Source organism: Cyclopterus lumpus, chromosome 6, assembly GCF_009769545.1.
Source record: "Cyclopterus lumpus isolate fCycLum1 chromosome 6, fCycLum1.pri, whole genome shotgun sequence".
In the NCBI taxonomy this organism is placed as follows: Eukaryota; Metazoa; Chordata; class Actinopteri; order Perciformes; family Cyclopteridae; genus Cyclopterus; species Cyclopterus lumpus.
Window position 1 is genome coordinate 25,423,356 of NC_046971.1, and position 22,953 is coordinate 25,446,308.

Here is a 22,953-nt window from a genome sequence, read left to right on the forward strand (position 1 = left end):
GGGTGATGTCACTTCTTATAAACAGTCTATGTTTGCAAAAGTAGGCATCAAGAGTATCTCACAAAAATGTCAAACCATTCCATTAAATATGGATTACTAAAGCTGCAATCTTCATTATGTTTGGAAATATGGAACATAAAGTTTACACTACAGGTGTTTGGTGTCTGCCTGGGTCAGCTGGTCTCTGCAAACTAACACAGCCTCATTGACTCACAACATTATTAGAAAGGTTTATGTACCGTCTAATGCATTTAACCCAATTATCCTTTTCTGCTCTTCAAGCCCTTTTCTTGAAACACTCATTCCATTAAGAAAAATTGAATTAGTGCCCCAATATTTGCTCTAATGTGTGTTTACTGTATTTCTGTCCACAATGTGAGCTTCGTGTTTGGTATCATAGTCAAGCTAATTAGGCTAATGCTTTAGGATTTTTATGAGCCTGTCACAGACCCCAAGCCAAAACAGCCATCCCATCATTGGGCATCAGTCTCCATATGTCTAAATGAAAGTCCTCTCCTCGGTGGGGTTGCTTGGCTAATTCACCAGAGAGATGAATGCTGACTTCTCTCTTCATTACAGGAGACATTAACTGATCGTAAATTACCAACATTGATTTGACTGAATGTGAGCGTTGCAACGCAAGCATGTTTCAAGTCACTGTAAAAGGAGTCAGTCGAGGTAACACATGGGCGGATTGCGAGACAATGGGCCCCTGAGCACTGACATGCAAAGGCCCCACAACCAAGACACTTCATAGTTGTTGAGCCTTTTTTCTGTTGTGTTTTTTTATTCTCTTTGTGGTTATTATGTTTCTCTTTGTAGTTGTTTTGAGTCTCTTAGTAGTTGCTTTGTCTCTCTTTGAGGTTGTTTTGCCCCCTGTTGTTGTTGTTGTCTGTTGTTTGTGGTCTCTTTTTGTTATTTTGCATCCCTTTGTAATTGTTTTGGTCTCTTTGTAGGTATTTTGTTTCTCTGTGGTCATTTTGAGTCTCTTCCAGGTTAGTACGTGCCTCTTTGAGTGAAATGCAAAGGGGTCCCCTGACACTGTCCAGTATTCCATCCATGATGTGACAGAGAGGTTAACGATGAGTAGCCAAAAGGCTATTCATTAAATAAATGACCTAACCCTTAAAGGTACAGTGTCTACTATTTAGGGGGATTAGTGACAGAAATGGAGTGTAATATTATGAAGTATGTTTTCTTTGGTAACAAAAACAAAACAGTTTTTGTTACCATAGATATCAGCAGTTTATCTCCCCATACAAAGCAAGTCCTCTTGTCCATATTCCTACAGTCTGGACAACACTGGATCCATTTTGGGCCATTCAAATGTTTTGTGTTGTCACGTTTTTTTGCGTCGGCCATCATAGTTCTCCTTCACGTTTGATGGCAACCTGCAACCTCACTGCCAGACGCTGCCAAATCCTACACAACTAAGGGCTAACTCTAGTGCTCCGATAGCAAAATAAATGGATATTTTTAATTTTAACAATGGATCACATCACTGGCAATCATTGTAGCCTCTTTTAACTCATTCTATTGGCTTTACAGCCCACAACACTATTGTTTCGGTTCAATCTCACCAGCAGTGCCTGAATGTCACCCAAAAAACTGTGTCTTGGATATATATATATATTCATACACATCTTGGTAATCCCATTTCAAATGTATTATACGTGCATGTTATTATATATATTTATATATATATATATGCTAGAATAAAACCAAATACAAATATGATGGATCTGTTTGACTACAGATTCAATTGGATAACAAGAAGGAATATCAAAGTAATTTTTAGTGCTCTTTGTTCACCATTGAGCCAGCTATGTGTTTACACAGAGACACACTTACATGGATGCTTAGGGGTGCAGCCAGACTCACAACCGGCTGCTCACCGGTGTCATCAACCTGGTTTCCAACAGAAGCAGGCAAGCTGTTTTCAAACTCCTAACTGGAGGCCAAGAGAGCCTTTTTTATTCAAACTTAATGTCTGTGATTCAGATCGTAATCGAATGAATAAGGAATCACATCATTGTGATCCCGTAGACATCCAGGAATTGAGCGGAACCAAGCAAGTACACTAAGCTTTGTGTGAGGGGGGGCCACAGTCTGAGATTGAGCTACTTTGCAGTTCACTTTTCACTCTATTGAACATGCAATATTTACAATGAAAAATGCAAAAGACATTTGGGGCACTTTCACTTTGTTTTCCTTTTAAATAGGTAGCTTGGATAAGGAAATGTAACTGGGCAGTTTTTATATATACCTATCTGGTTGTCCGACCACTCATTTTGCTTAGATTATCGGATTTCACCTTCATCCATCCGTCCATCCATCATCTGGACCATCGTTTTCCAGCCTGGGTCACTGGCCAGCTCGCAGGCTACGAGGACCAGGTCGTCTGGCTTTCACAGGGCCAACGCATACCACCATTCACACATTAACACTAATGTGAAATTTAGAGTCACCTAATATGTGTGGCTTTAGGCTGTAGGCTCTGGGAGCAAACTGGGACACCCAAGCAGACAAAGGGAGAACATGCAAAGTCCACACATAAAAAGGCCAGCTGTTCTGTGGTTAAATAACAAAATGACTAAAAGTTTGACAGAGGATTATTTCGGGCCAAAAAACCTCGACAGACCGCAAGCTTTCAGAACAGTTTTTAAAAGCCTTCATTAACAACACATTACTATTGTGCTGCAACTGGCAATAGTCTTTTTTATAGAAACGTTTTTGCAGTGTGGCTTGGTACAAAGTCATGCTAATTCTATGGCTTTACAAAATCCCTTCTTGAATTGTGAGAACGGAGCTACATTAAGAGCACTGTACACCCTCTCACAGGGTGTATTGTGTCTTGTTTTAGATCTGCTCCACCCAGACACCTTCCCACTTCAAACTAACCACCCCGCGTTCACCGTCTCCCTTTCTTTGCAACCCTTTATTCCTCCTCCTCCTCCTCCTCCTCCTCCTCCTCCTCCTCCTCCTCCTCCTCCTCCTCCTCCTCCTCCTCGTCCTGTCTGCGTCCACCCACCGGCCCTTTAGAGCTGCCAGCCTCCGCCGTCCTCCACGTCTGGTTTCTGTGTGGCTGAAGGACCTCACTCAGCGTCGATGCGCTGAAGGTTTTCTGATTAAATGTTGAGTGGCGTTCGTTTCATCTCAGCGTTGCTCGCTCTCTGTGGCTCAGGGAGCGGGGAAATTGGAGTTGTGAGGAAGTATTAAAAAATGCATAAAGCTTCCAAGGACATGCGGGGGTAAAATCTTCAGCTCACGCACATCATTTCAGAACGTACACTCCAAAATAAATGTCATGTATTTTCATCTAGTCTCTCTTCACATGGTTACTTTTCCCTTCTCCGTGTTCTCACAATGCAGCGTCGATTGCATGATGGATGAATACCAGACGTTGTTGCAGACAGATGGCTGATTTGTTTACAGTGATCAATAGCTGATAAAAAAAATGTCCATGGTGCAGAGCATTGATAATGCATCATGAAATATCAACCCTGCAAATGTCCCAGGGGAACCTAATTATCTTTTCTGCTTTCAAATAATAGTCAACATCTTGTTGATGGAGGAAATACAATAGAGATGTACTATTATTTCCTTCCAGATACCGGTTCCTAACCCTGAAGTTGTGTATTGGCTGACGCGTAGTATCACTCTGACCAATGCATTTAATTCCCTCTGTCATATCTACTTCATATTGCTGTGAAAACATCTCCTTCAAACAACTGTATTCATACAAGTTACATTTTCCAAGTTTCCATTTGATTTACCTTTGTCCAATATTCATTTTTACTCAGGTAGAGACAATAATTATAATTAATTAATTAACTATATAATTAGAATATAACAATATAATTATAATTATATGATGACGTGATATCAGGTTGGTGCATAGACTCGCTGATACCCGATCAAACTAAGCTGTATCTGAGTTATGTCTGATTCTGGTATCGAAACAACACTAAAATACAGCGCTATCGGTACAATAATATACTGTATGCCAGAAATTCAGAATATGTCTATTTGATCAAAGTTGTTTTGTTCTTATTCCTAAAGCGGCCTTTAGACAATAAGAAATATGTTCAGTAGCTTGTCCGCTCTCCCCAAAGGAAAACAATGGCACAGTAGAGCGGTTTTACCGGCGATCATGTGTGTTGCTAGCTCTTTACTCTCGAACACCCTGAGTTCTACAACCAACTAAGTAGCCTCAGTCATAACTCATAACCAGCTATGCTAGCAGCTGCTTTAAGCTAAATGCTAACCAAGCAGCAAGCTAACATGCTTTCATGCAATCATCTTAGTTTAGTGGCTTAGCATGCTAGCATTTGATAAGTATAACACATCCTATTCACAATTCATCTTGATGGGGACATGAATTTCTGAACTTAATGTCGATTTCATGACAGTTCTGTGATGTGCTTGTATTTTATCTGCAGGAGAACAATTGGTACAAAGGGTAATTAGCATTAGCTGTGACAGAAGATATTGCTGGACAATTTAACAGGAAATCCAAAGAGAGAAAACGTCAAACGTGGTTCTCCGTTATAATATGTTACAATATGAGTGACAATGAACACAAATTAAGGCAAATACTGTGTCTGGATGTTGGATGCTGATCAGTTGAGATAACAGGGCTCACAGAAGAATGTTCGCCGTGTCTTTTAGGCCGCGTCAGCCAACTGCAGTGAAATAAATACATGCTAATGTCCCAGCTGCAGCAGCTAGCTATCAGCCATCAGAGCACAGCGGGGGAAAAGCCTTTATTGGAGTGGCAAAATGTAAAATAAAAAAATGTACAGCCAACATGCTACCACCATATGTCTTCATCAAGGCATTTAACAAAACCTAAACATTGTTAATTAATGAATTGTCAAAATATAGAGCTTTAGAAAATGTGCCTAGTTACTTCCAAACTACTGTTTATGAGGCAACGTAATTGATTAGTACAAGGTAGAGATGTCATCATCGCGATGGACCTGGTTAATATCAGATACATAATCTGGTACATAATTGTCATTTTACATAATTGTATTACATAATTACTTCTCTGGGTGCAATTTGTTCTTGTGTATTCTCATATGCTGTATATCTTTTCATTCATCTTCTTGCCCCACTGCAGCTGTTATGTATCGCACCCCAACAGCTGCATTTTAACGTTTAATGACTGATCTCCCGGGGGATCAATAAAGTTAGATCACACTGTGGCCTTGTGCGATCTAATTGGTGGCGTTGCTACCTGGCGGGCTTCACCCGTGCAGACCCACTTGCTCAGTGAACTTTTGATGTAACACGGTGTCACATTTGCCTCTGGTTCTCCTGCAGGTCCACGTGGGCACCTCGCACCAGGAGCAGAGGGTTGTGGGATACCTCACGTGTACGCACCTCCACGCCATAGAAGGTACAGTTGCACGTTGTCCAAACTCTCTCTCTTTCTGTCTCATTCTGTCTCCCAGACACACACACACACACACAAATGAATGTATTTATGTAATTTCCATTGCGTTGCCTTTTCTCTTTTCAAGGCTGCTTTGCACTCGGGGTACACGTCAGCTCTGTGTGTGTCTCTGTGATTGTCTGTCTCTAGATAATTGAACCATCCAGCTCCACACACAGGCCTGTGTGTGTGTGTGTGTGTGTGTGTGTGTGTGTGTGTTCGTATGTCCATATAGCTAGATAAATGGGCGCATCAAAACCACCACGCTTCTCCTTCTGCTGTTCCCATGGCGACCGCCTCAAGCTGTTTACAGCGTCACAGCACTATTTAAAGCCTCCCTCATTTTTTACCAAAGACATGTTCCCCCCACATTCGCCTGCTATTCTGGGCTCCTTCTACGCTTCTCTCAGGCCTAAATATAGCAGCGCCATGTTTCTAAAGATACATCAAACATAGAGCCTTGGGGGTGGGGGTGGGGGTGGGGGGGATGAAGGGGTAAAACTGAGGAAAAAACAGGGGGGGAGCACAGAGACCTGATTCTTTTCGGAGAGGAAGAAGATGTGTGTATTCAAAATATGTTCAGTTTGAAGGCCCAGAATCATGATTTAGTGTGATTGACTATCCATAAACCAAATACTGAGCTTAATACCACACTGACTGCAGTGGTAAACCCCTTTTGTTGATTTGCAAGAGTGGCGTGTCAGACCTTTCTAGAGATATATATTTGTGTGCTGTTCTTCTCCCACGCACCTCAGGTGTGTAAAAACTCTCCACTGAGTGATCTGGCAGTAGCGTACGCAGTAGTGAGGCTTCCATCAACATGCGTTCTACACCGGTTCTGAAAGGTGAAAGTCTGGATTCTTCCTTTTGTGTTAAAGCTGCATTCTCTCTCCTGACCACCAGGGGGTGACTCCTCTGGTTGTATAGAAGTCTATGCTTCATGTGTTAAAGCTGCATTCTCTCTCCTGACCACCAGGGGGCGACTCCTCTGGTTGTATAGAAGTCTATGCTTCATGTGTTAAAGCTGCATTCTCTCTCCTGACCACCAGGGGGCGACTCCTCTGGTTGTATAGAAGTCTATGCTTCATGTGTTAAAGCTGCATTCTCTCTCCTGACCACCAGGGGGTGACTCTTCTGGTTGTATAGAAGTCTATGCTTCATGTGTTAAAGCTGCATTCTCTCTCCTGACCACCAGGGGGCGACTCCTCTGGTTGTATAGAAGTCTATATAAATGACTCTACTTCTCTTGATGTATTCCCTCAGTAAACATTGTAAACATTAGTTTTTGGTCTCAATCTCTAGTTTCAAGTCTTCTTCAATACAGCGTGATGTTCATTTAGTAAATTATGGTAATTTAGAGTCAAACAGAACATAACGCAGGGGATGCTTTAGGGCGGGGCTACAAGGTGATTGACAGAAAGCCAACGGCATCACTCCAAAATGGCGAGTCTTCAAAACATCAGTCCACAAACCATTGGGTGACATCACGGAGACGATGTCTACATATTATATACAACCTATGTTTTTTTTATTTTTGTACTGTAAGTTATTTCACAAAAGCGGTGACTTCCAAATTTATAGCAGAAAACAATTTAGCGTTTTAAAGACCAAACAGGCTGAAACGTGTTATACAATGTATAGCAATGTTAATGGACATACAATTTATAATTGTTCATTCAATTATTTTACACAACTGTTAATTCAATTATTGAGAGCCCTCATAATCCGACTGCATTGACACTGATTATTCAGGCACCACCACAAGAGAAACATGAACAATTTAGTTTTGATCTTCATTTTGCTTGACAGGTGTTCCACATGGGTCTCAAAAGTGAGTCTGGTAGTCCCAAGTATTGATAATATTCAGAACCCTGAAGGGTTTGGATACAGGCTTTAGGCTCTGAGGTGACCTAGAGAATAGCAAATGTTTATTTTTGTCAGAATTTACAACAAGCTTATGTTTGATGAGAGAGATCTGAAGTGTATCAAAAGCAGACTTTATATTTGCCTCCTGCCATGCCCTGCTGATGCCCCCCACCTCTCCTCCTCCTTCTGAATTGAATGTTTATGTAACTCTGTAACTCTGTTCATCTGGTCACATGACATCTATTGCTTCTGTCCACTTTTTTCCCCGTGAAAGAGTTTTTAATGTTTCTTTTGGGGAGTTGTTCCTGATTCGATGTGAGGTCAAAGGTCAGGGATGTCGTGTACAGATTGTAAAGCCCTCTGAGGGGAGTTTGTCATTTGTGATTTTGGGCTATACAAAATGAACTGATACCACGATAGTTCGAGCACACTCTCCGGTCCCCCTTCTTGAAGATGGGAACCACCACCCCGGTCTGCCAGTCCATGGGCACTGTTCCCGACCCCCATGTGTCACTGAAAAGGCGTGTCAACCAAGACAGCCCAACAATGTCCAGCGCTTTCGGCATCTCAGGGCGGATCTCATCCACCCCTGGCGCCTTGCCACCAAGGAGCTTTTTGACTACCTTAGCGACCTCTGCCAGGGATATGGGTGAATCCACCCCAAAGTCTTCCGGCGCTGCCCCCTCTCCGGGGGACATGTTGGCCGGGTTTAGGAGTTCCTCAAAGTGCTCTTTCCACCGCCCGACGATGTCCCCAGTCCGGGTCAGCAGTTCCCCCCCCCTGCTGAGAACAGCCTGGGGTAGACCCTGCTTTCCCTTCCTGAGCCGTCGGATGGTTTGCCAGAACTTCCTTGAGGCCAACCGAAAGTCCTTCTCCATGGCCTCCCCGAACTCCTCCCATGCCCGAGTTTTAGCCTCCGCGACCATCGTCGCTGCAGCCCTTTTGGCGCGCCGGTACCCGTCAGCTGCTTCAGGAGACCCCTGGGCCAGCCAGGCCCGAAAGGCCTCCTTCTTCAGTTTGACGGCTACCCTCACCCCCGGTGTCCACCACCGGGTTCTAGGGTTGCCGCCACGACAGGCACCGATGACCTTCCGGCCACAGCCCCGAGCAGCCGCGTCCACAATAGAGGCTTTGAACAAGGTCCACTCGGATTCCATGTCCCCAGCCTCCCTCGGGATTTGTGAGAAGTTCTTCCGGAGGTGGGAGTTGAAGACCTCCCGGACAGGATCCTCTGCCAGACGTTCCCAGTTCACCCTCACTACACGTTTGGGCTTGCCAGGTCTCTCTAGCCGAGTCCCCCGCCATCTGATCCAACTCACCACCAGGTGGTGATCAGTTGACAGCTCTGCTCCTCTCTTCACCCGAGTGTCCAAGACATACGGCCGCAGATCAGATGATACGATTACAAAGTCGATCATTGATCTCCGGCCTAAGGTGTTCTGGTACCAGGTACACTTATGAGCCACCTTATGTTCGAACATGGTGTTCGTTATGGACAAACTGTGGCTAGCACAGAAGTCCAACAACAAAACACCATTCGGGTTCAGATCGGGCAAGCCGTTCCTCCCAATCACTCCCCGCCAGGTTTCTCTGTCATTGCCCACGTGAGCGTTGAAGTCTCCCAGGAGAACTATGGAGTCGGCAGGCGGCGCCCTTTCCAGGACCCCTCCCACCGACTCCAAGAAGGCCGGATACTCCGAAATGCTGTTCGGTGCATAAGCACAAACAACAGTCAGAGCCTTACTCCCCGCAACCCGTAGGCGCAGGGAGGCGACCCTCTCGTTCCCCGGGGAAAACTCCAACACAGCGGCGCTCAGCCGGGGGCTCGTGAGTATCCCCACTCCCGCCCGGCGCCTCTCACCCTGGGCAACTCCAGAAAAGGACAAAGTCCAACCCTTCTCCAGGAGCTTGGTTCCAGAGCCCATGCTGTGCGTGGAGGTGAGCCCAACTATATCTAGCTGGTACCGCTCCACCTCCTGCACCAGCTCCGGCTCTTTCCCCGCTAGTGAGGTGACGTTCCACGTCCCTAGAGCTAGTCTATGCTGCCGGCGATCGGCCCGCCCAGGTCTCCCGCCTGGCCCGCCGCCCGGTCTACATAGCACCCGACCCCGATAATTCTCCCTGCGGGTGGTGGGTCCACAGGGTGACAGCTGCTCCATGTTGTTCTTTCGGGCTGAGCCCGACCGGGCCCCATGGGCGAAAGCCCGGCCACCAGACGCTCGCCGACGAGCTCCCCTCCTGGGTCTGGCTCCGGGAGGGTGCCCCGGTTTCCCTTGTCCGGGCAAGGTGGCTACAATCCGTGGGCTGCTTATCATCAGGGTTTGTTGAACCGCTCTTAGTCTGGGCTCTCCCCCGAGACCTGTTTGCCTTGGGAGACCCTACCAGGGGCTGACGCCCCGGACAACATAGCTCCCAGGATCACTGAGCCACTCAAACTCCTCCACCACGTTAAGGTGGCGATTCATAGGAGGAGCTGCTCAGCCTCCCGGGAAAAGCTTATGCCAGGGTGCTGGAGAGGAGGCTCCGACCGCTTGTCGAACCTCAGATTCAGGACGAACAGTGCGGATTCCGTCCCGGTCGTGGAACAGTGGACCAGCTCTTTACCCTCGCAAGATTACTGGAGGGGTCCTGGGAGTTTGCCCAACCAGTTTACATGTGCTTTGTAGACCTGGAGAAGGCTTTCGACCGGGTCCCTCGGGGGTTTTTGTGGGGGGTGCTGTGGGAGTATGGGGTGCCGGACCCGTTGGCACGGGCCATCCGGTCTCTGTATGCCTGCAGTAGGAGCTGTGTTCGTCTCCTCGGTAGTAAGTCAGACACGTTCCCGGTGAGTGTTGGCCTCCGCCAGGGCTGCCCTTTATCACCGGTCCTGTTCGTGACCTTCATGGACAGGATATCTAGGCGCAGCCAGGGGGCGGAGAGGATCCGGTTCGGGAGTCTCGGGATCGCCTCTCTGCTGTTTGCGGATGATGTGGTCCTGTTTGCCTCCTCGGACCGTGACCTCCAGCATTCACTGGGGCGTTTTGCAGCCGAGTGCGAAGCGGCAGGGATGAGAGTTAGCACCTCCAAATCTGAGGCCATGGTGCTCTGCCGGAAACCGGCGGATTGCTCCCTCCAGGTGGGGGCAAACTGCCTACCCCAAGCGAAGGAGTTCAAGTATCTCGGGGTCTTGTTCACGAGTGAGGGTAAGGTGGAGCGGGAGATCGATAGGCGGATCGGTGCGGCTGCAGCAGTAAAACAGGCGCTGTACCGGTCCGTCTTAGTGAAGAGGGAGCTGAGCCGGAAGGCAAAGCTCTCCATTTACTGGTCGGTCTACGTTCCAACCCTCACCTATGGTCACGAACTCTGGGTCGTGACCGAAAGAACGAGATCTCGGATACAAGCGGCCGAAATGAGCTTCCTCCGTAGGGTGGCCGGGCTCAGCCTTAGAGATAGGGTAAGGAGCTCGGACATCAGGGGGGAGCTTGGAGTCGAGTCGCTGCTCCTTCGTGTCGAAAGGAGTCAGCTGAGGTGGTTCGGGCATCTAGTTAGGATGCCTCCTGGACGCCTCCCATTAGAGGTTTTCCGGGCACGTCCAACTGGTAGGAGGCCCCGGGGAAGACCGAGGACACACTGGAGGGATTATATCTCCCGGCTGGCCTTGGAACGCCTCGGGATCCCCCAGAATGACTTGAAAAGTGCTGCGGGTGAGAGGGAAGCCTGGGTCGGCCTGCTGAACCTGCTGCCACCGCGACCCGACCCCGGATAAGCGGGTGATAATGGATGGATGGATGGAAAATGAACTGAAATTGAAATTGAAATATTTGCAATGAGCAGATTAACAGAACAGCCGGCAGCATATGAAACAGTGTCATCTATGTAAAAGCGTACAATACAATTTGGTGTGGCAAAAATGATATTGTTCATATGTACAGTGAATAAAAGAGGACCAATAATCATGGAATGAAATTGATCTCAAAATGGTCACAAATGTGTATTGATGATCTTCAAATTAAAAGTAAGACTTACGAATGTGGATAACGGTTTGTGTGTAATTTGGTGTACAGTTATACAAATGCACACAACCTGAATATTTGACAAACATATATTTAAATACTTTACTATCATCACAGCTTCTAACAATATCTGCAACATTCTTTTGTATTTATGTACAGATTGTCTGATGGCATTGATCAGGTTACTTGTGTGCGGAACCACAAATGCATGCTTTGTTTATTTGTCCGTGGAAAACTGGGACATCGGGGAGTTTGTCCAAATTGTGTAATTTCAGTGGTAAAGATGTTTTGCTATAGAGACAGAATAACTTAGAAAGCACACGTTATAAAGCTCCAGCTAATGTTGAGGTGACATTTAACACTTTGTCATATCCGGATGACTTCCTGATTGTAAAAAATCCCCAAATGTATGTCTTTCCAAAGATTGCATGAATGTCACATGTAACACGTTGTGTAGTGCTGAGAGCAGCGCACACACAGGCAGAACCTGCTTCCAACTGAGGACTGTTGTTCTTCATAGCTGTGGATCGGGACTGAATAACAAATCACTTTTGTTCTCCAATAGAATAGGATTGTTGTCGAGTTACAAATATATAATGTATTACATTATTCAGCTTGCCTGGTAAACTTGGATACGTTTTCACTGAAACACACACACACACACAGGCGTATGTACAGCGAACACGCCCCCGCAGGCCCCAGCTTCATCCATCTCTAAGTGATCCAGTAACATAAAAAAGGAAAAAGACCCATTTCATTTCACACGAGTAATCAAAGCCAAAGCCACCAACTCACCCAGCAGTATCTGGACACCTCTTTGTTTCTTACACTCTCCTCCATTCAGCTGTTATTTCTCTCACTCCGTTCACCTCCTCCCTTCTCTCTCTCCAACTCTCCAGTTGATCAGATTTACTGGCAGGGCTGGACCGGAGAAGACACTGCCACAGCAACTTGATATTACGCCACTAATATTAGTAACATAAAAGATGAGCCCACCGGCTTCAATAAGTAAAGAGAAGAAACACAACTTGTGAGGAAAGTCAGGGACGATCTTGTCTTTATAACATGTGACAACATTTACAGTCAAATGCAAATGATGGAAAGTAAACGATGATAAGCAGCATCTTGTACAACATATCTCAATTGATAAATGAAAACTGGTCCTTATTTCACAGAAGATCCCATTCCTATGAGTGATGTCACTGTAATGCACAGTCTACATTAATTGTTTGTATTTTGGGGCATTTGAGGGCAACGAGCTGTAAACACTACGTGAACATTATCACTTCATAAAGGCGTTGTGGACTCCACAAGGCATTCAGTCTTTGGGGGGACGTTTGGTCATGTGTGTGCACATGTGTATTTGTATTATTATTTACATCCAGCGGACACAAAGCAACATTTGACCATGTTTGAAGCCACTTGGCTGATATTCACTTATATTATATATTGCAGCTCTTCTTTGGTCTCCACCCACTTCTAGGGGGAATATGTGTCTCCATTGCTGCTAAAAGCTCCACTGTGTTCATCATGAGAACCTTTCACAGGAAGCAGTGATGATGAACCAAAGCTGTAAAGGCAATAAATCCAAAGCAGCTCTGCAGAGTCCGTGATATTTCTCTGTGGGTTTGTGAGTGACCCCTCTCCAATTACATTTATGTATGGCACTTACTCAGAGTATCATCCTCATCCGTTGTATTAATATATCATGTCCTGTGGGTTCAGCGTTAAGCGATTGTGTGTGTTGTACAACTTGTAACGCTCTTGGAGACCAACCTTTGTTCCCCCCCCCCCCTTTTGGAGATCAGGTCAGTCACTTCCATTCATTGGGTGACTCTGGGAAACCTTCTGAACTCCTTCATTTGCTTCCTCCCTCCCTCTCCTACCCACTGCTCTGCCTCCTAGGGGATGCGTCCGTACGCTGTGAGCAGCTGGACCTGTTGCTCCAGTGGGGGGCGGAGTTTCGCCAATCCTCGTCCCAACCACCTGAAGGAGAGAAGGTTCTGGAAGACCTGGTGGCCTTTGATGTCGTCCTGGGAGACCTCAACTTCGATAATTGCTCTTCAGGTATGAATATCTCATCAATATCCATCAATAACGTATACAACCGAAGAAGCAGTGAATGCTAAGTCCATAATGTATAATTTATGAAAGTTTATGAAAGACCTCTTATGGCTCTAGTGCCAGGGTTTTTACAATGGAAAGTAATACAATATTAATATCTGCACCATTAATGGTAAAGCTTGAAGGTGAACTAGGATAAAGAATCAGTAACACATTAAAGGGTAACTTTGGTCTTCCTCATGATGTTAGTTTTGTGAATTATGGTCCATTGAGAGCGAACATTTTGAATCTTTGTGTTTGCATTTGTGAGTCTCTCTGTGTGCATTTGCAATTATTGAGACTGATCCGACCCCATAGTATTTCCGATACAATCTAAAAGAGAATTCTTAATAAATGAATCCCACATTCATATAAATCTATCGTGCATTTTACAGAGGTCAAATAAGCATGAGCACATCATGAGGAGAGGAGGAGGGTTTGGGTTTGCTTGCTTACTTCCTGAGGGAGGAGACTCAGGGATGTGTTACTCCTTTCTATTATTTAGCCTAAAAGTGTGAATGTGAGTAAAAGTGTGTGCTCTTGTGTTTTCTGTTGTGTGTGTTTCTTCAGAGGACAAGCTGGAGCAGCAGCATGCACTTTTTACTCAATACAAGGACCCATGTCGCCTGGGGCCAGGGGAGGACAAACCATGGGCTCTGGGTAACAACACACACACACACACACACACACAGCACAGCACATGCTCCTCTATAGGGACACCATGGAACTTCACATATACTGTCGTCCTGATATAGTTAATACAGATATTACAATACATTAGGAAAGGCAGATGCTGCCATACACGTGAGTGGCTCAGGAAATCTGGTGATCCATAATACAGAGCGGGGCGGACTCTAATCTGGCTCTGCCCGGCTGAATCAGGGTGTGTGAATTAAAATACGTGCTGACGCATGGGCTTTGGTGACGTAGAGACGGGAGGGTTTTGGTCTGGATGTGAAGCGTTATCTAGGCCAGCAGTATTCCGGGGAAAGTGTGGGCAGCACAGAGTGAAAGGGCTCGTTGAGAGGAGGGCTTATTTATTCGGACGGTTGCACGGCGAGGCCAGGGGAACGGATCTGTGCCTTGAGTCTCGGACGCTATTCGAAAGGAGGAGAGGAAGGAGACAAGAAAAGGAAGAACGAATCAATGAGCGAGAGCTGATCCCGTTTCATAAAGCTCATCCAAAGAAGATTAGACCTGAACACAACGGAGAGCCGGGCTGCCAGCTGACGGTGTGTCCAGCGGTGTGTGTAGCCGGCTACACACACACACAGGCAAGGCCTGTGCTGCATTCACATCACGTGGGACTTCTGGCCAGCCTGGGGACACTTGATAGTTAAGAAAGCAGCGACATGGAAGTAAAGAAATCACACGTTTGAAGCTGTGAAAATAAAAGGCTTCGACGAAATTCGACTCCACTCAAAACTGACACGGCTCTTTTGGTGAGTTCATGTTTGATGGCAGATTAAACCCGTCAAAGACGAACCAAAAGCCCAACAAGTACAGCAGCTGTGGCTTCCCGTCTATTTCAGGAGTCAAAACATGTATTTTCTCACCACATATGTATATGGTTGGATTACTGAACGACCTGCTGGCTACAGGCCCGTGTTACCCAAGTTTCAGGGGCGCCCTTCACTTGTCACTCAAAGAGACACGAAACACATAGAAGACCTCAGAGACACAAAACAACTACAAAGAGACAGAAAATTACACACAAATGACTTAAAATAGGTAACGACTATAAAGAACCAAAAAGGACTACAAACAGACTTAAAAGGACTACAAAGTGACCAAAACGAACACAAAATCCCAATAGGATGCGCGCCTACAAAGAGATGTTACCCCCTAACCAGAGAGGGTTAGAAGCATCACAAAGTCTCCTATGTAGGAGAGGTGCCGGGGCCTTTTTCAGGGGCCCGTTGTCTCACGATCCGTCCATGGACGTGGACGTAGCTTGTTGGTGATGCCAGACGTCGTGAGGTCCATCTGAAAGAGGGAACCTCATGCAGATCTGGTCTTTCCCAGAGGAGCTGAAGGTAGCGCAGCTGGTCTGTTGAGTCTGTCGTCAGACGAATGAAAAATGGAGCGTTTATTATGTGTCAGCTCATCCATCCGAATATTTGTTAAACAAACAAGAATTCCTGGACTCAAGGAATTCCTCACTCGATACTCGTGGGATGGAAGTCCTACTTCGTCCACTCTGTGAGCAAAATAGAGTCCGTACCGATCAGAACCGAGTCTGCCTGAAACACTGATGCATTTCGATGTCCTTCAACAGGTACTTTGCTGGACCCCAGTGGCCTTTATGACGACGAGGTCAGTTCACCGGAAAGTTTACAAAAGTAAGTCACACACACAAACTGGTTTTCTTCACTAAAGACGTCGTTGTGTTGACTTCCCCAAACCGTCACCGCAACCCCCACACGCTTCAGAGCAGCCTGTATCTTCATCAAAAGCCCAGTTTGGTCCATATTCACGCCTTCACCTTCTGAACCCCAAGCAGTTTCTGTTTTATTGGCGCTCCCGTTACATGTCGCTCTCTTTGGCCTTGATTTCCATTGAGTCAGAGCTTCACGAGTCAATCGTGGCTTCCAAGTTGCGCTGAAAATAATTTAATGTTTTTTACAGGATCTGGTTTGAGCACAATTTAATGCTTCGTTTTGGCTGCTTATTCTGACAGAAGCGCTCGTCACACATGATGTGGTCATCATACCCACGTAAAAATGGAAATCTGACGATAATGGCGGTTTTAACAGCTTCTGGCTAGGATATACGTGCAGTACGTGCTTTTCGGCATGTTAGGGGGTTCAGAGGGTTGCTGCAGTTGGTATTTTAATGAAAATTTGTTTTAGTCTTATTTGCTCAAAGTGGTTCTCTACCTCCCATTTGTGCTCCTAAAGAAAGCAACCAATAAGAACCGAGGAGTCTCTAAACATGCAGCTCATGATCAGATCAAACCAACAAGCTAGCGTTGATCGAATAGGAATCAAGATTCTGGGGCTACGTTACACATTTCTCGCCTCTAATTCTTTCCAAAACATATTTCAGTGAACCGTTTAGCTGTAAAACGAGGAAGACTCTGGAAGACAGACGACACAAAACCAAGAACTTTCTAATTTTACAGCTACAAACGCCTTGAGTTTGGTGTGAAGCCCCTAACCGAGGACCAGGCAGCAGTAGAGTCACTAGCAGCTCTTTGGCTGGAAACACAGGAGCAGGTTTAGACTTTATAGTCACGAACAGCACCAGAAAAACATTTATTACACTGGTAGTATCTTGTCACTCAAAACTACTGACCTCAGCACGAATCGTTACAAATTGAGGTCCAATGCACTCTCTTTTCATTTTGCAGGGATGGCAACATCATATCTGTAATTCCCTTTTGAATTCATGCCATTTTATGACTTTTTTCTTTGGGACCACAATGCAACTCCAGGCCTGCAGCCTTGGTCTAAACTTCAGTCTTCTGATCCTTTCCCATCCCCGTGTGTTTCTGCCAGAGTGATGGAGAATGAGGAGGGGAGGAAGGAGTACCTGGTGTTCCCTCCCAGTAAGAGCCACTGTCCCGCCAGCAGTCAGAAGGGGAGGAAGATCCCTCTGAAGGGCAACGGGCGGCGGATTGACTACATGCTCTACAGCGACGAGGGCCTGCAGCAGGACTGGAAACTGGTATGCTTTAGGAGGGGATTACTTCTTTTAATAGTCTCCAATTAAGCGTTGCCTTGAATTTGGGAAGATAACGTTTTCTCTGTGGGAACTGCTAAAACTTCACCATTTAAAACATGTATATGGACGAGTAGCACTCCCGCGGAGTATCAATCTTTTGTATGCCTTAGTCCATACCTACCACAGCGACCTCCAAACAGGAAGTCAGCGGTAAAGCCCACCTATTACTCGATTTCATTGGCTGCCTGTGCCAAGTGGGACATTGACACCTGGCGCTGAAACATTTAAAATATTACATTTTTTATGCGCGTCTACAAAACGTGCCATAGGATTAGAAGTCAAAAGCCAGATGTTTAGCGCGTGCTCGGGGTTTTCCCAAGGGGGTAAAACAGACTTTGCTTCCACGAATGCACGGTGCAAAACACAGGCGTAGGGCGGGTCATTTCTAAATCAAATAATAATAATAATAATACATTTATTTATATAGTACCTTTAAAAACAGGGTTTACAAAGTGCTCTACATAGAAGCAAGGTAAAAACATAACATCAATAGAAGTAAACATTTCAGAAAATACATGAGGCAAAGGATACAATGCCATATAGGCAATGAACACAATAGAGGAATAGAAAATTACAAATACAAAATAAAGCAGAACAGACAAACTAAAATAGGGGAACCAAAGAACTGCATAAAAGGACGACATCTTGGGAGTGTACCAGTCCGGTTTTGGGGAGTGGAGTCAGCAGGAAGAGTAGAGGGTGCTGGGGGAGCTGTAACAGTTCCTAATTTCGTTGCCACCATCTCGCTCTTGGAGACTGTTGTTGTGATGACGAGCTGCAGCGATGCGCTCGGCCGACCAGAGGGAGGGGATGGAAAGCGTGGAGCGATCAGGAGCAAACAAACCCTCCGCGGGAGGCTCTGTGGATGCAATGGGGCCGACGAAGGAGTCCGAGCGTCCCGATGGCGGAGACGAACAGAGAAGCAGAGAAGCCGTTGAGCCCGAGGAGCTGCGAGGTGGAACACTGTAGAACCATGCCAGACTAGGAGGATGCAATCGCCAACCACAGACCGGACCACCGGAGCACCAGGACCGCTGAGAGGCGACCAGCCTCAGAGCAACAGCATGGAGCAGGGAGTCGGCCGGCTCGCCCGCAGCCGCCGGCCAGCAAGAGACTGTCGGCTAGCCAGCAAGAGACCGTCGGCTAGCCAGCAAGAGACCGTCGGCTAGCCAGCAAGAGACCGTCGGCTAGCCAGCAAGAGACTGTCGGCCAGCCAGCAAGAGACTGTCGGCTAGCCAGGAAGAGACTGTCGGCCAGCCAGCAAGAGACTGTCGGCCGGCCAGTAAGAGACTGTCGGCCAGCCAGTAAGAGACTGTCAGCCGGCCGGCAAGAGACTGTCGGCCAGCCAGCAAGAGACCGTCGGCTAGCCAGCAAGAGACTGTCGGCCAGCCAGCAAGAGACTGTCGGCTAGCCAGCAAGAGACTGTCGGCCAGCCAGCAAGAGACTGTCGGCCGGCCAGTAAGAGACTGTCGGCCAGCCAGTAAGAGACTGTCAGCCGGCCGGCAAGAGACTGTCGGCCAGCCAGCAAGAGACTGTCGGTCAGCCAACAAACGCCAGTTGACCAGATCGCAGTGGTGGAGAGCCGGAGCCAACGGCAATCACAAAATAAAAAATAATCCAAAGATTTGCAGAATAATTAAGTGGCTACACTGTTAAATAAAATAAAAAATAATTAAAATGAATGTTAAATTGTAAAAAAGGTAGAAAACCCCCAAATAAAAACAGTCCTAGACGGAGCGGCGTTAAGTTTCGCCAGCGTCCCCGTTGCCAAGACTACCATGAATATGAGTCCCCCACGGTGCAAATAGGGCTATTAAAAACAATACACCTGCTAATAGAGTGGAATTATTGTGTTTCCCTTGTGCACAAACTCTGTTGAATGTTGAGCCATTTTCTTGTCAGCGGGGAGGTGATGTGCCATAACATTCTGCCCTCATTAAATCATCCAATAATTAAACCAACAAGGCACCTGTCAACGCTCATTTTCCTGAGCCGTGTGAAACATACCTGGAGGTGAGGTGATCTCATATCTCATGAGAGAACGAGTGACTCATTCAAGGGATGAAGAAAAAAAGAGGAGTCACATGAAAACACGGCAGCACAAACCGGGGAGGGGGAGGGGGAGGGGTGAGGGCATCGCTTTCATGGCTGCCCGTCTGCTGAGGGATTGGGGAGGATTGGGAAACCACATCACACCATTCACATCTCTCTCTCTCTCTCTCTCGAACCACAGCTGCCGGATGACACCTAGTGTCTGAATGTAGGAACTGTAATGTAGTTATTAACAGTTAAAGTCTTTATTAATGTACAGTATTTGTCAATAATGATAACGGCTCCTATGAAGATGTATTTCATATTATTACAACTGTATTTTTCTATATTACCATTCATTATCAGTTTATACACCGGCCTCCATAGTTGTTGACTATACATTAATTAAGAGTTATATCTGCCTACTATTACTATTATAGTGGGTTAAAAAAAACTTGCCATATTGTTCACAGAAAAAAACTAATCTGATCTTTTTAACATAAAAAATGCTACTGGAGAATTATCTTTGTCAACGCTGCAGTGCCACTCCATTCTACAAAGGTGTCAGTGTACAGGTCTAGTTAAAGCCTCAGTGCACTACCCGCCCAGCATCTCACAGCAGAGCACAGGTAGCAACTCACTGTTGAACACAGAGGAGCATTGAGCAGCTAAAGAGCCTGGTATTTACCTCAGGAGATGGTGGAGACCAAATTAAAGCTCAAAGAGCCACAATAGCATCGCTGAGTCTGAACTGTTTTGCTCACACTTTCGCTGTCACAGCTTTATATAGTGAAATGTGGATGTTTTTGGATAGTTGCACTGAGTTACGCAATTAAGCACCTCTGAAGTCCTTCAGAATAAAAGGTGCGATCGCGACGACCTGATGACAGTTCTCTTCTTCTCCTCCTGCAGGAAATTGAGGAGTTCAGCTTTGTCACCCAGTTGGCTGGCCTCACCGACCACCTGTCTGTGGCCATGCGATTGGCTGTTTCCACCGGGGAAGAGGAGCCTTAGATTGACCCCGTGAGCTTTAAAAAAAAGAAGAAAAATGAAAATACTGCCATGGAGGACTAACAGACGACCAGGAAGAGAAGAGGAGATGACACGTTTACAGATCTGCTTGAGAAAGAGAGAGAGAGAGAGAAACGGACGGATGAATCAGTGGGGAAGCGCTCAGCGGATGGATGGATTTAGAGAAGGTAGAGGAGGGCGGCAGCAGAGGAGTGATATGAAAGAGGAAGACTCTGGAGGGGAGAGATAAGCCGGGGCATTCAGTTTAGAAAGCCAGAAAGATATTCATCTTCCTGGGTAAACCGCCCACACACACACACACACACACACACACACTAAATACATTACCCAACACACAAACACCATTGATCGACATTGTGACTGTTGAATATTGCCCGGCCTCTCCGCCCTTCTCCTCCGATACTCTCTGCTGAACTGAATCCACAGGGTTTTATTTACAGCCATTCGGTTTTTATGTAGCCAATTTACACACACCCCTTTTTATTTTAGCCCAAATGTATGATTCTGTTTTCTTTTTTTTATGATTCTACCTTCAGGGACAGTTGTATCAAAGGCAAACACATCATTTAAGTGACATGAGTGAGGCGTACGGCTCCTGACCGCTTTTACACTGACCGTTGTGTCCTTGTGTCGTGCTCCTTCCTGATTGGTCGTTCACCTTACTACTCCCACGTCTGCCCCAGGAACCTCAACAAGTGTCTTTTTTTCTAAAAAAACTAAACTAAACTAAATTAGTCTTTCTAAAAAAAGGAGAAAAATATAATGATACACTTTATATTGTCGCCACACCACTTTTTATAGGGCGTTTAAATGCCTGTTTAATACTATATGGTATGTTTCTAAAAAAAAAAAAAAAAAAAATGTTATTGTGTAAAGGGACATGAAATTGGAGGAGAAGTTGTTTGTTCGATGCATTGCGATGCTTATAGCATGCGTTTCAGCCATGAGTGGTGGAAATCAGACACTTTTGGTGTCATAGCGGGAGCTGAGGCTTTGCGGATGCATGATGGGAAACGGTATCAGTTTACAACATTAATATAGCGTCTTGATACACTTGCTTGCTTGAGTCTGGCTGCCTGACGAGTCAAGAGGTGCACACTTACTGTATGCCGGTGTGACATTTGTGCATGTGAGACTCCACCCTGTTGGTGACACTGAACACACAGAAACATACTGAAGACGTGCGTGAAGCAGCTCCACGCATGGTGTGTGGGGGCGGGGGGGATTCAGCTGATTTGTGCCGGTTATTTTGAAGGTCCCCAAATGACAACGTGCAGCCATCTTTGGAGAGTAGATGTCAGTTAGCTAACAAACCAATGTAGCTATGGGTTTAGCAAGCCATCTCTGTCTTTGTCCTGTGCACTCGCCAACACACAGCCCGGTTGTTGGTTTGAGCACAGCCAGTGTTCCAACGGATCAGCCTGATGACAGACATATTGTGACGCAACTGCAAAACCTCATAATACAGAAACATTTTGACGACCACACACTACCGTAGAATATGCCAAGTTTACGCAAACACGTTTTATAATCGTCTGAACGGACCCAAGGAGGCAGGCTGTGTTCGAAATGTCATGCTAACTTACTGCATGCTACAGCATACTGCTGGAACGAAGATAACGTGGGACGAAAGTAATGCCGTGCAGAAGGAACGTGGTATGGAAGGAACGCACCATACGAGTCTGATATGCCGTACCACGTGAGCATGTGCACTACGCAACACTCACCAGGGCCGTGAAACATGGCGTGGCTACGTCATACTGTCAGTGTTTTACCCACAAAGTTGTTTTGGATCACGGCAAGTAAATTCCAATTTTTCTTTAACGACAAATTGTGTGTTTTGTGTGTCGTAGTCATGATTATTTGACAGATTATTTAGTAGTTGAACACAGCCTGAGGTTTGCCATGTCAGGAGTTTTTCAGCATTTAAGTTCATACCGTTGTGTTACTTTTGACCCACCTTCGTCCCGACTGACAGAAGTAAAGTCAAACTACACCAAAGTCGCTCCACATTTACGCATAAAAACACCTGGTGTTGATAGAACACACGTGTGAATTGTTCAATTCAGTTTCAATTCAGTTTATTTTATAGAGCCCAAAATCACAAACTACAAATATCCTCAGAGGGCTTTACAATCTGTACACATACGACATCCCTGACCTTTGACCTCACATCGGAGCAGGAAAAACTCCCAAAAAACAGAAAAAACCCTTTCAGGGGAAAACAGAGGAAGATCCCTCTCCCCAGATGGACAGAAGCAATAGATGTCATGTGACCAGATGAACAGCATTGATCACAACAACAAAAATACCTTTCTGTCTGTTACGTTATCTTTTAAAACATTATCAGATTCTTTTGTACGTGCTCTCCCTTGCTCAATGAACAATTAAGTATAATTTTACCAGCAGACTGTTCACACTGATGTTAGCTCAAGCTGGTGTCAGGGCGCCGGCCGAGGAGCTGCAGTAGGAATAGTGTGTTAGTATGCCATTAGGAACACAGCCTAAGACAGCCCACCCAGAGTAATATACAGAGTTCAAGTAGTGCAAAGGCTATTGAATACAGACACAGCATGAAGTAGTGTAATACTGCCATGCAACACAACGTAGTGTGTTCAGACTGAGAGCCAAACAAACGGGGGTTGAAGTCATTCCTTGTAGCTACGTATGTTGCTAGCTAAGTTAGCTCCGGCTAACGTCTGCACAGCCAACATACAGAATGACTTGTCTTTGCATTCAGTCTCAGCACCTGTCCATACTGTA

At 45.9% G+C, this 22,953-nt stretch overlaps 1 protein-coding gene across 1 annotated transcript in view; it reads left to right on the plus strand.

Moving 5' to 3' along the window:
* Positions 1-22,146, plus strand: part of smpd3 (sphingomyelin phosphodiesterase 3) — a 63,801-nt gene extending 41,655 nt beyond the window's left edge. Inside the window, exons 5-10 of the mRNA XM_034534027.1 lie at positions 5,329-5,404; positions 13,204-13,365; positions 13,972-14,061; positions 15,680-15,743; positions 16,902-17,070; positions 20,071-22,146. Coding sequence (XP_034389918.1) covers positions 5,329-5,404; positions 13,204-13,365; positions 13,972-14,061; positions 15,680-15,743; positions 16,902-17,070; positions 20,071-20,172 — 663 coding nt within the window. The 3' untranslated portion in view covers positions 20,173-22,146. The remainder of the gene's footprint in view (positions 1-5,328; positions 5,405-13,203; positions 13,366-13,971; positions 14,062-15,679; positions 15,744-16,901; positions 17,071-20,070) is intronic.
* Positions 22,147-22,953: the final 807 nt, after the last annotated feature.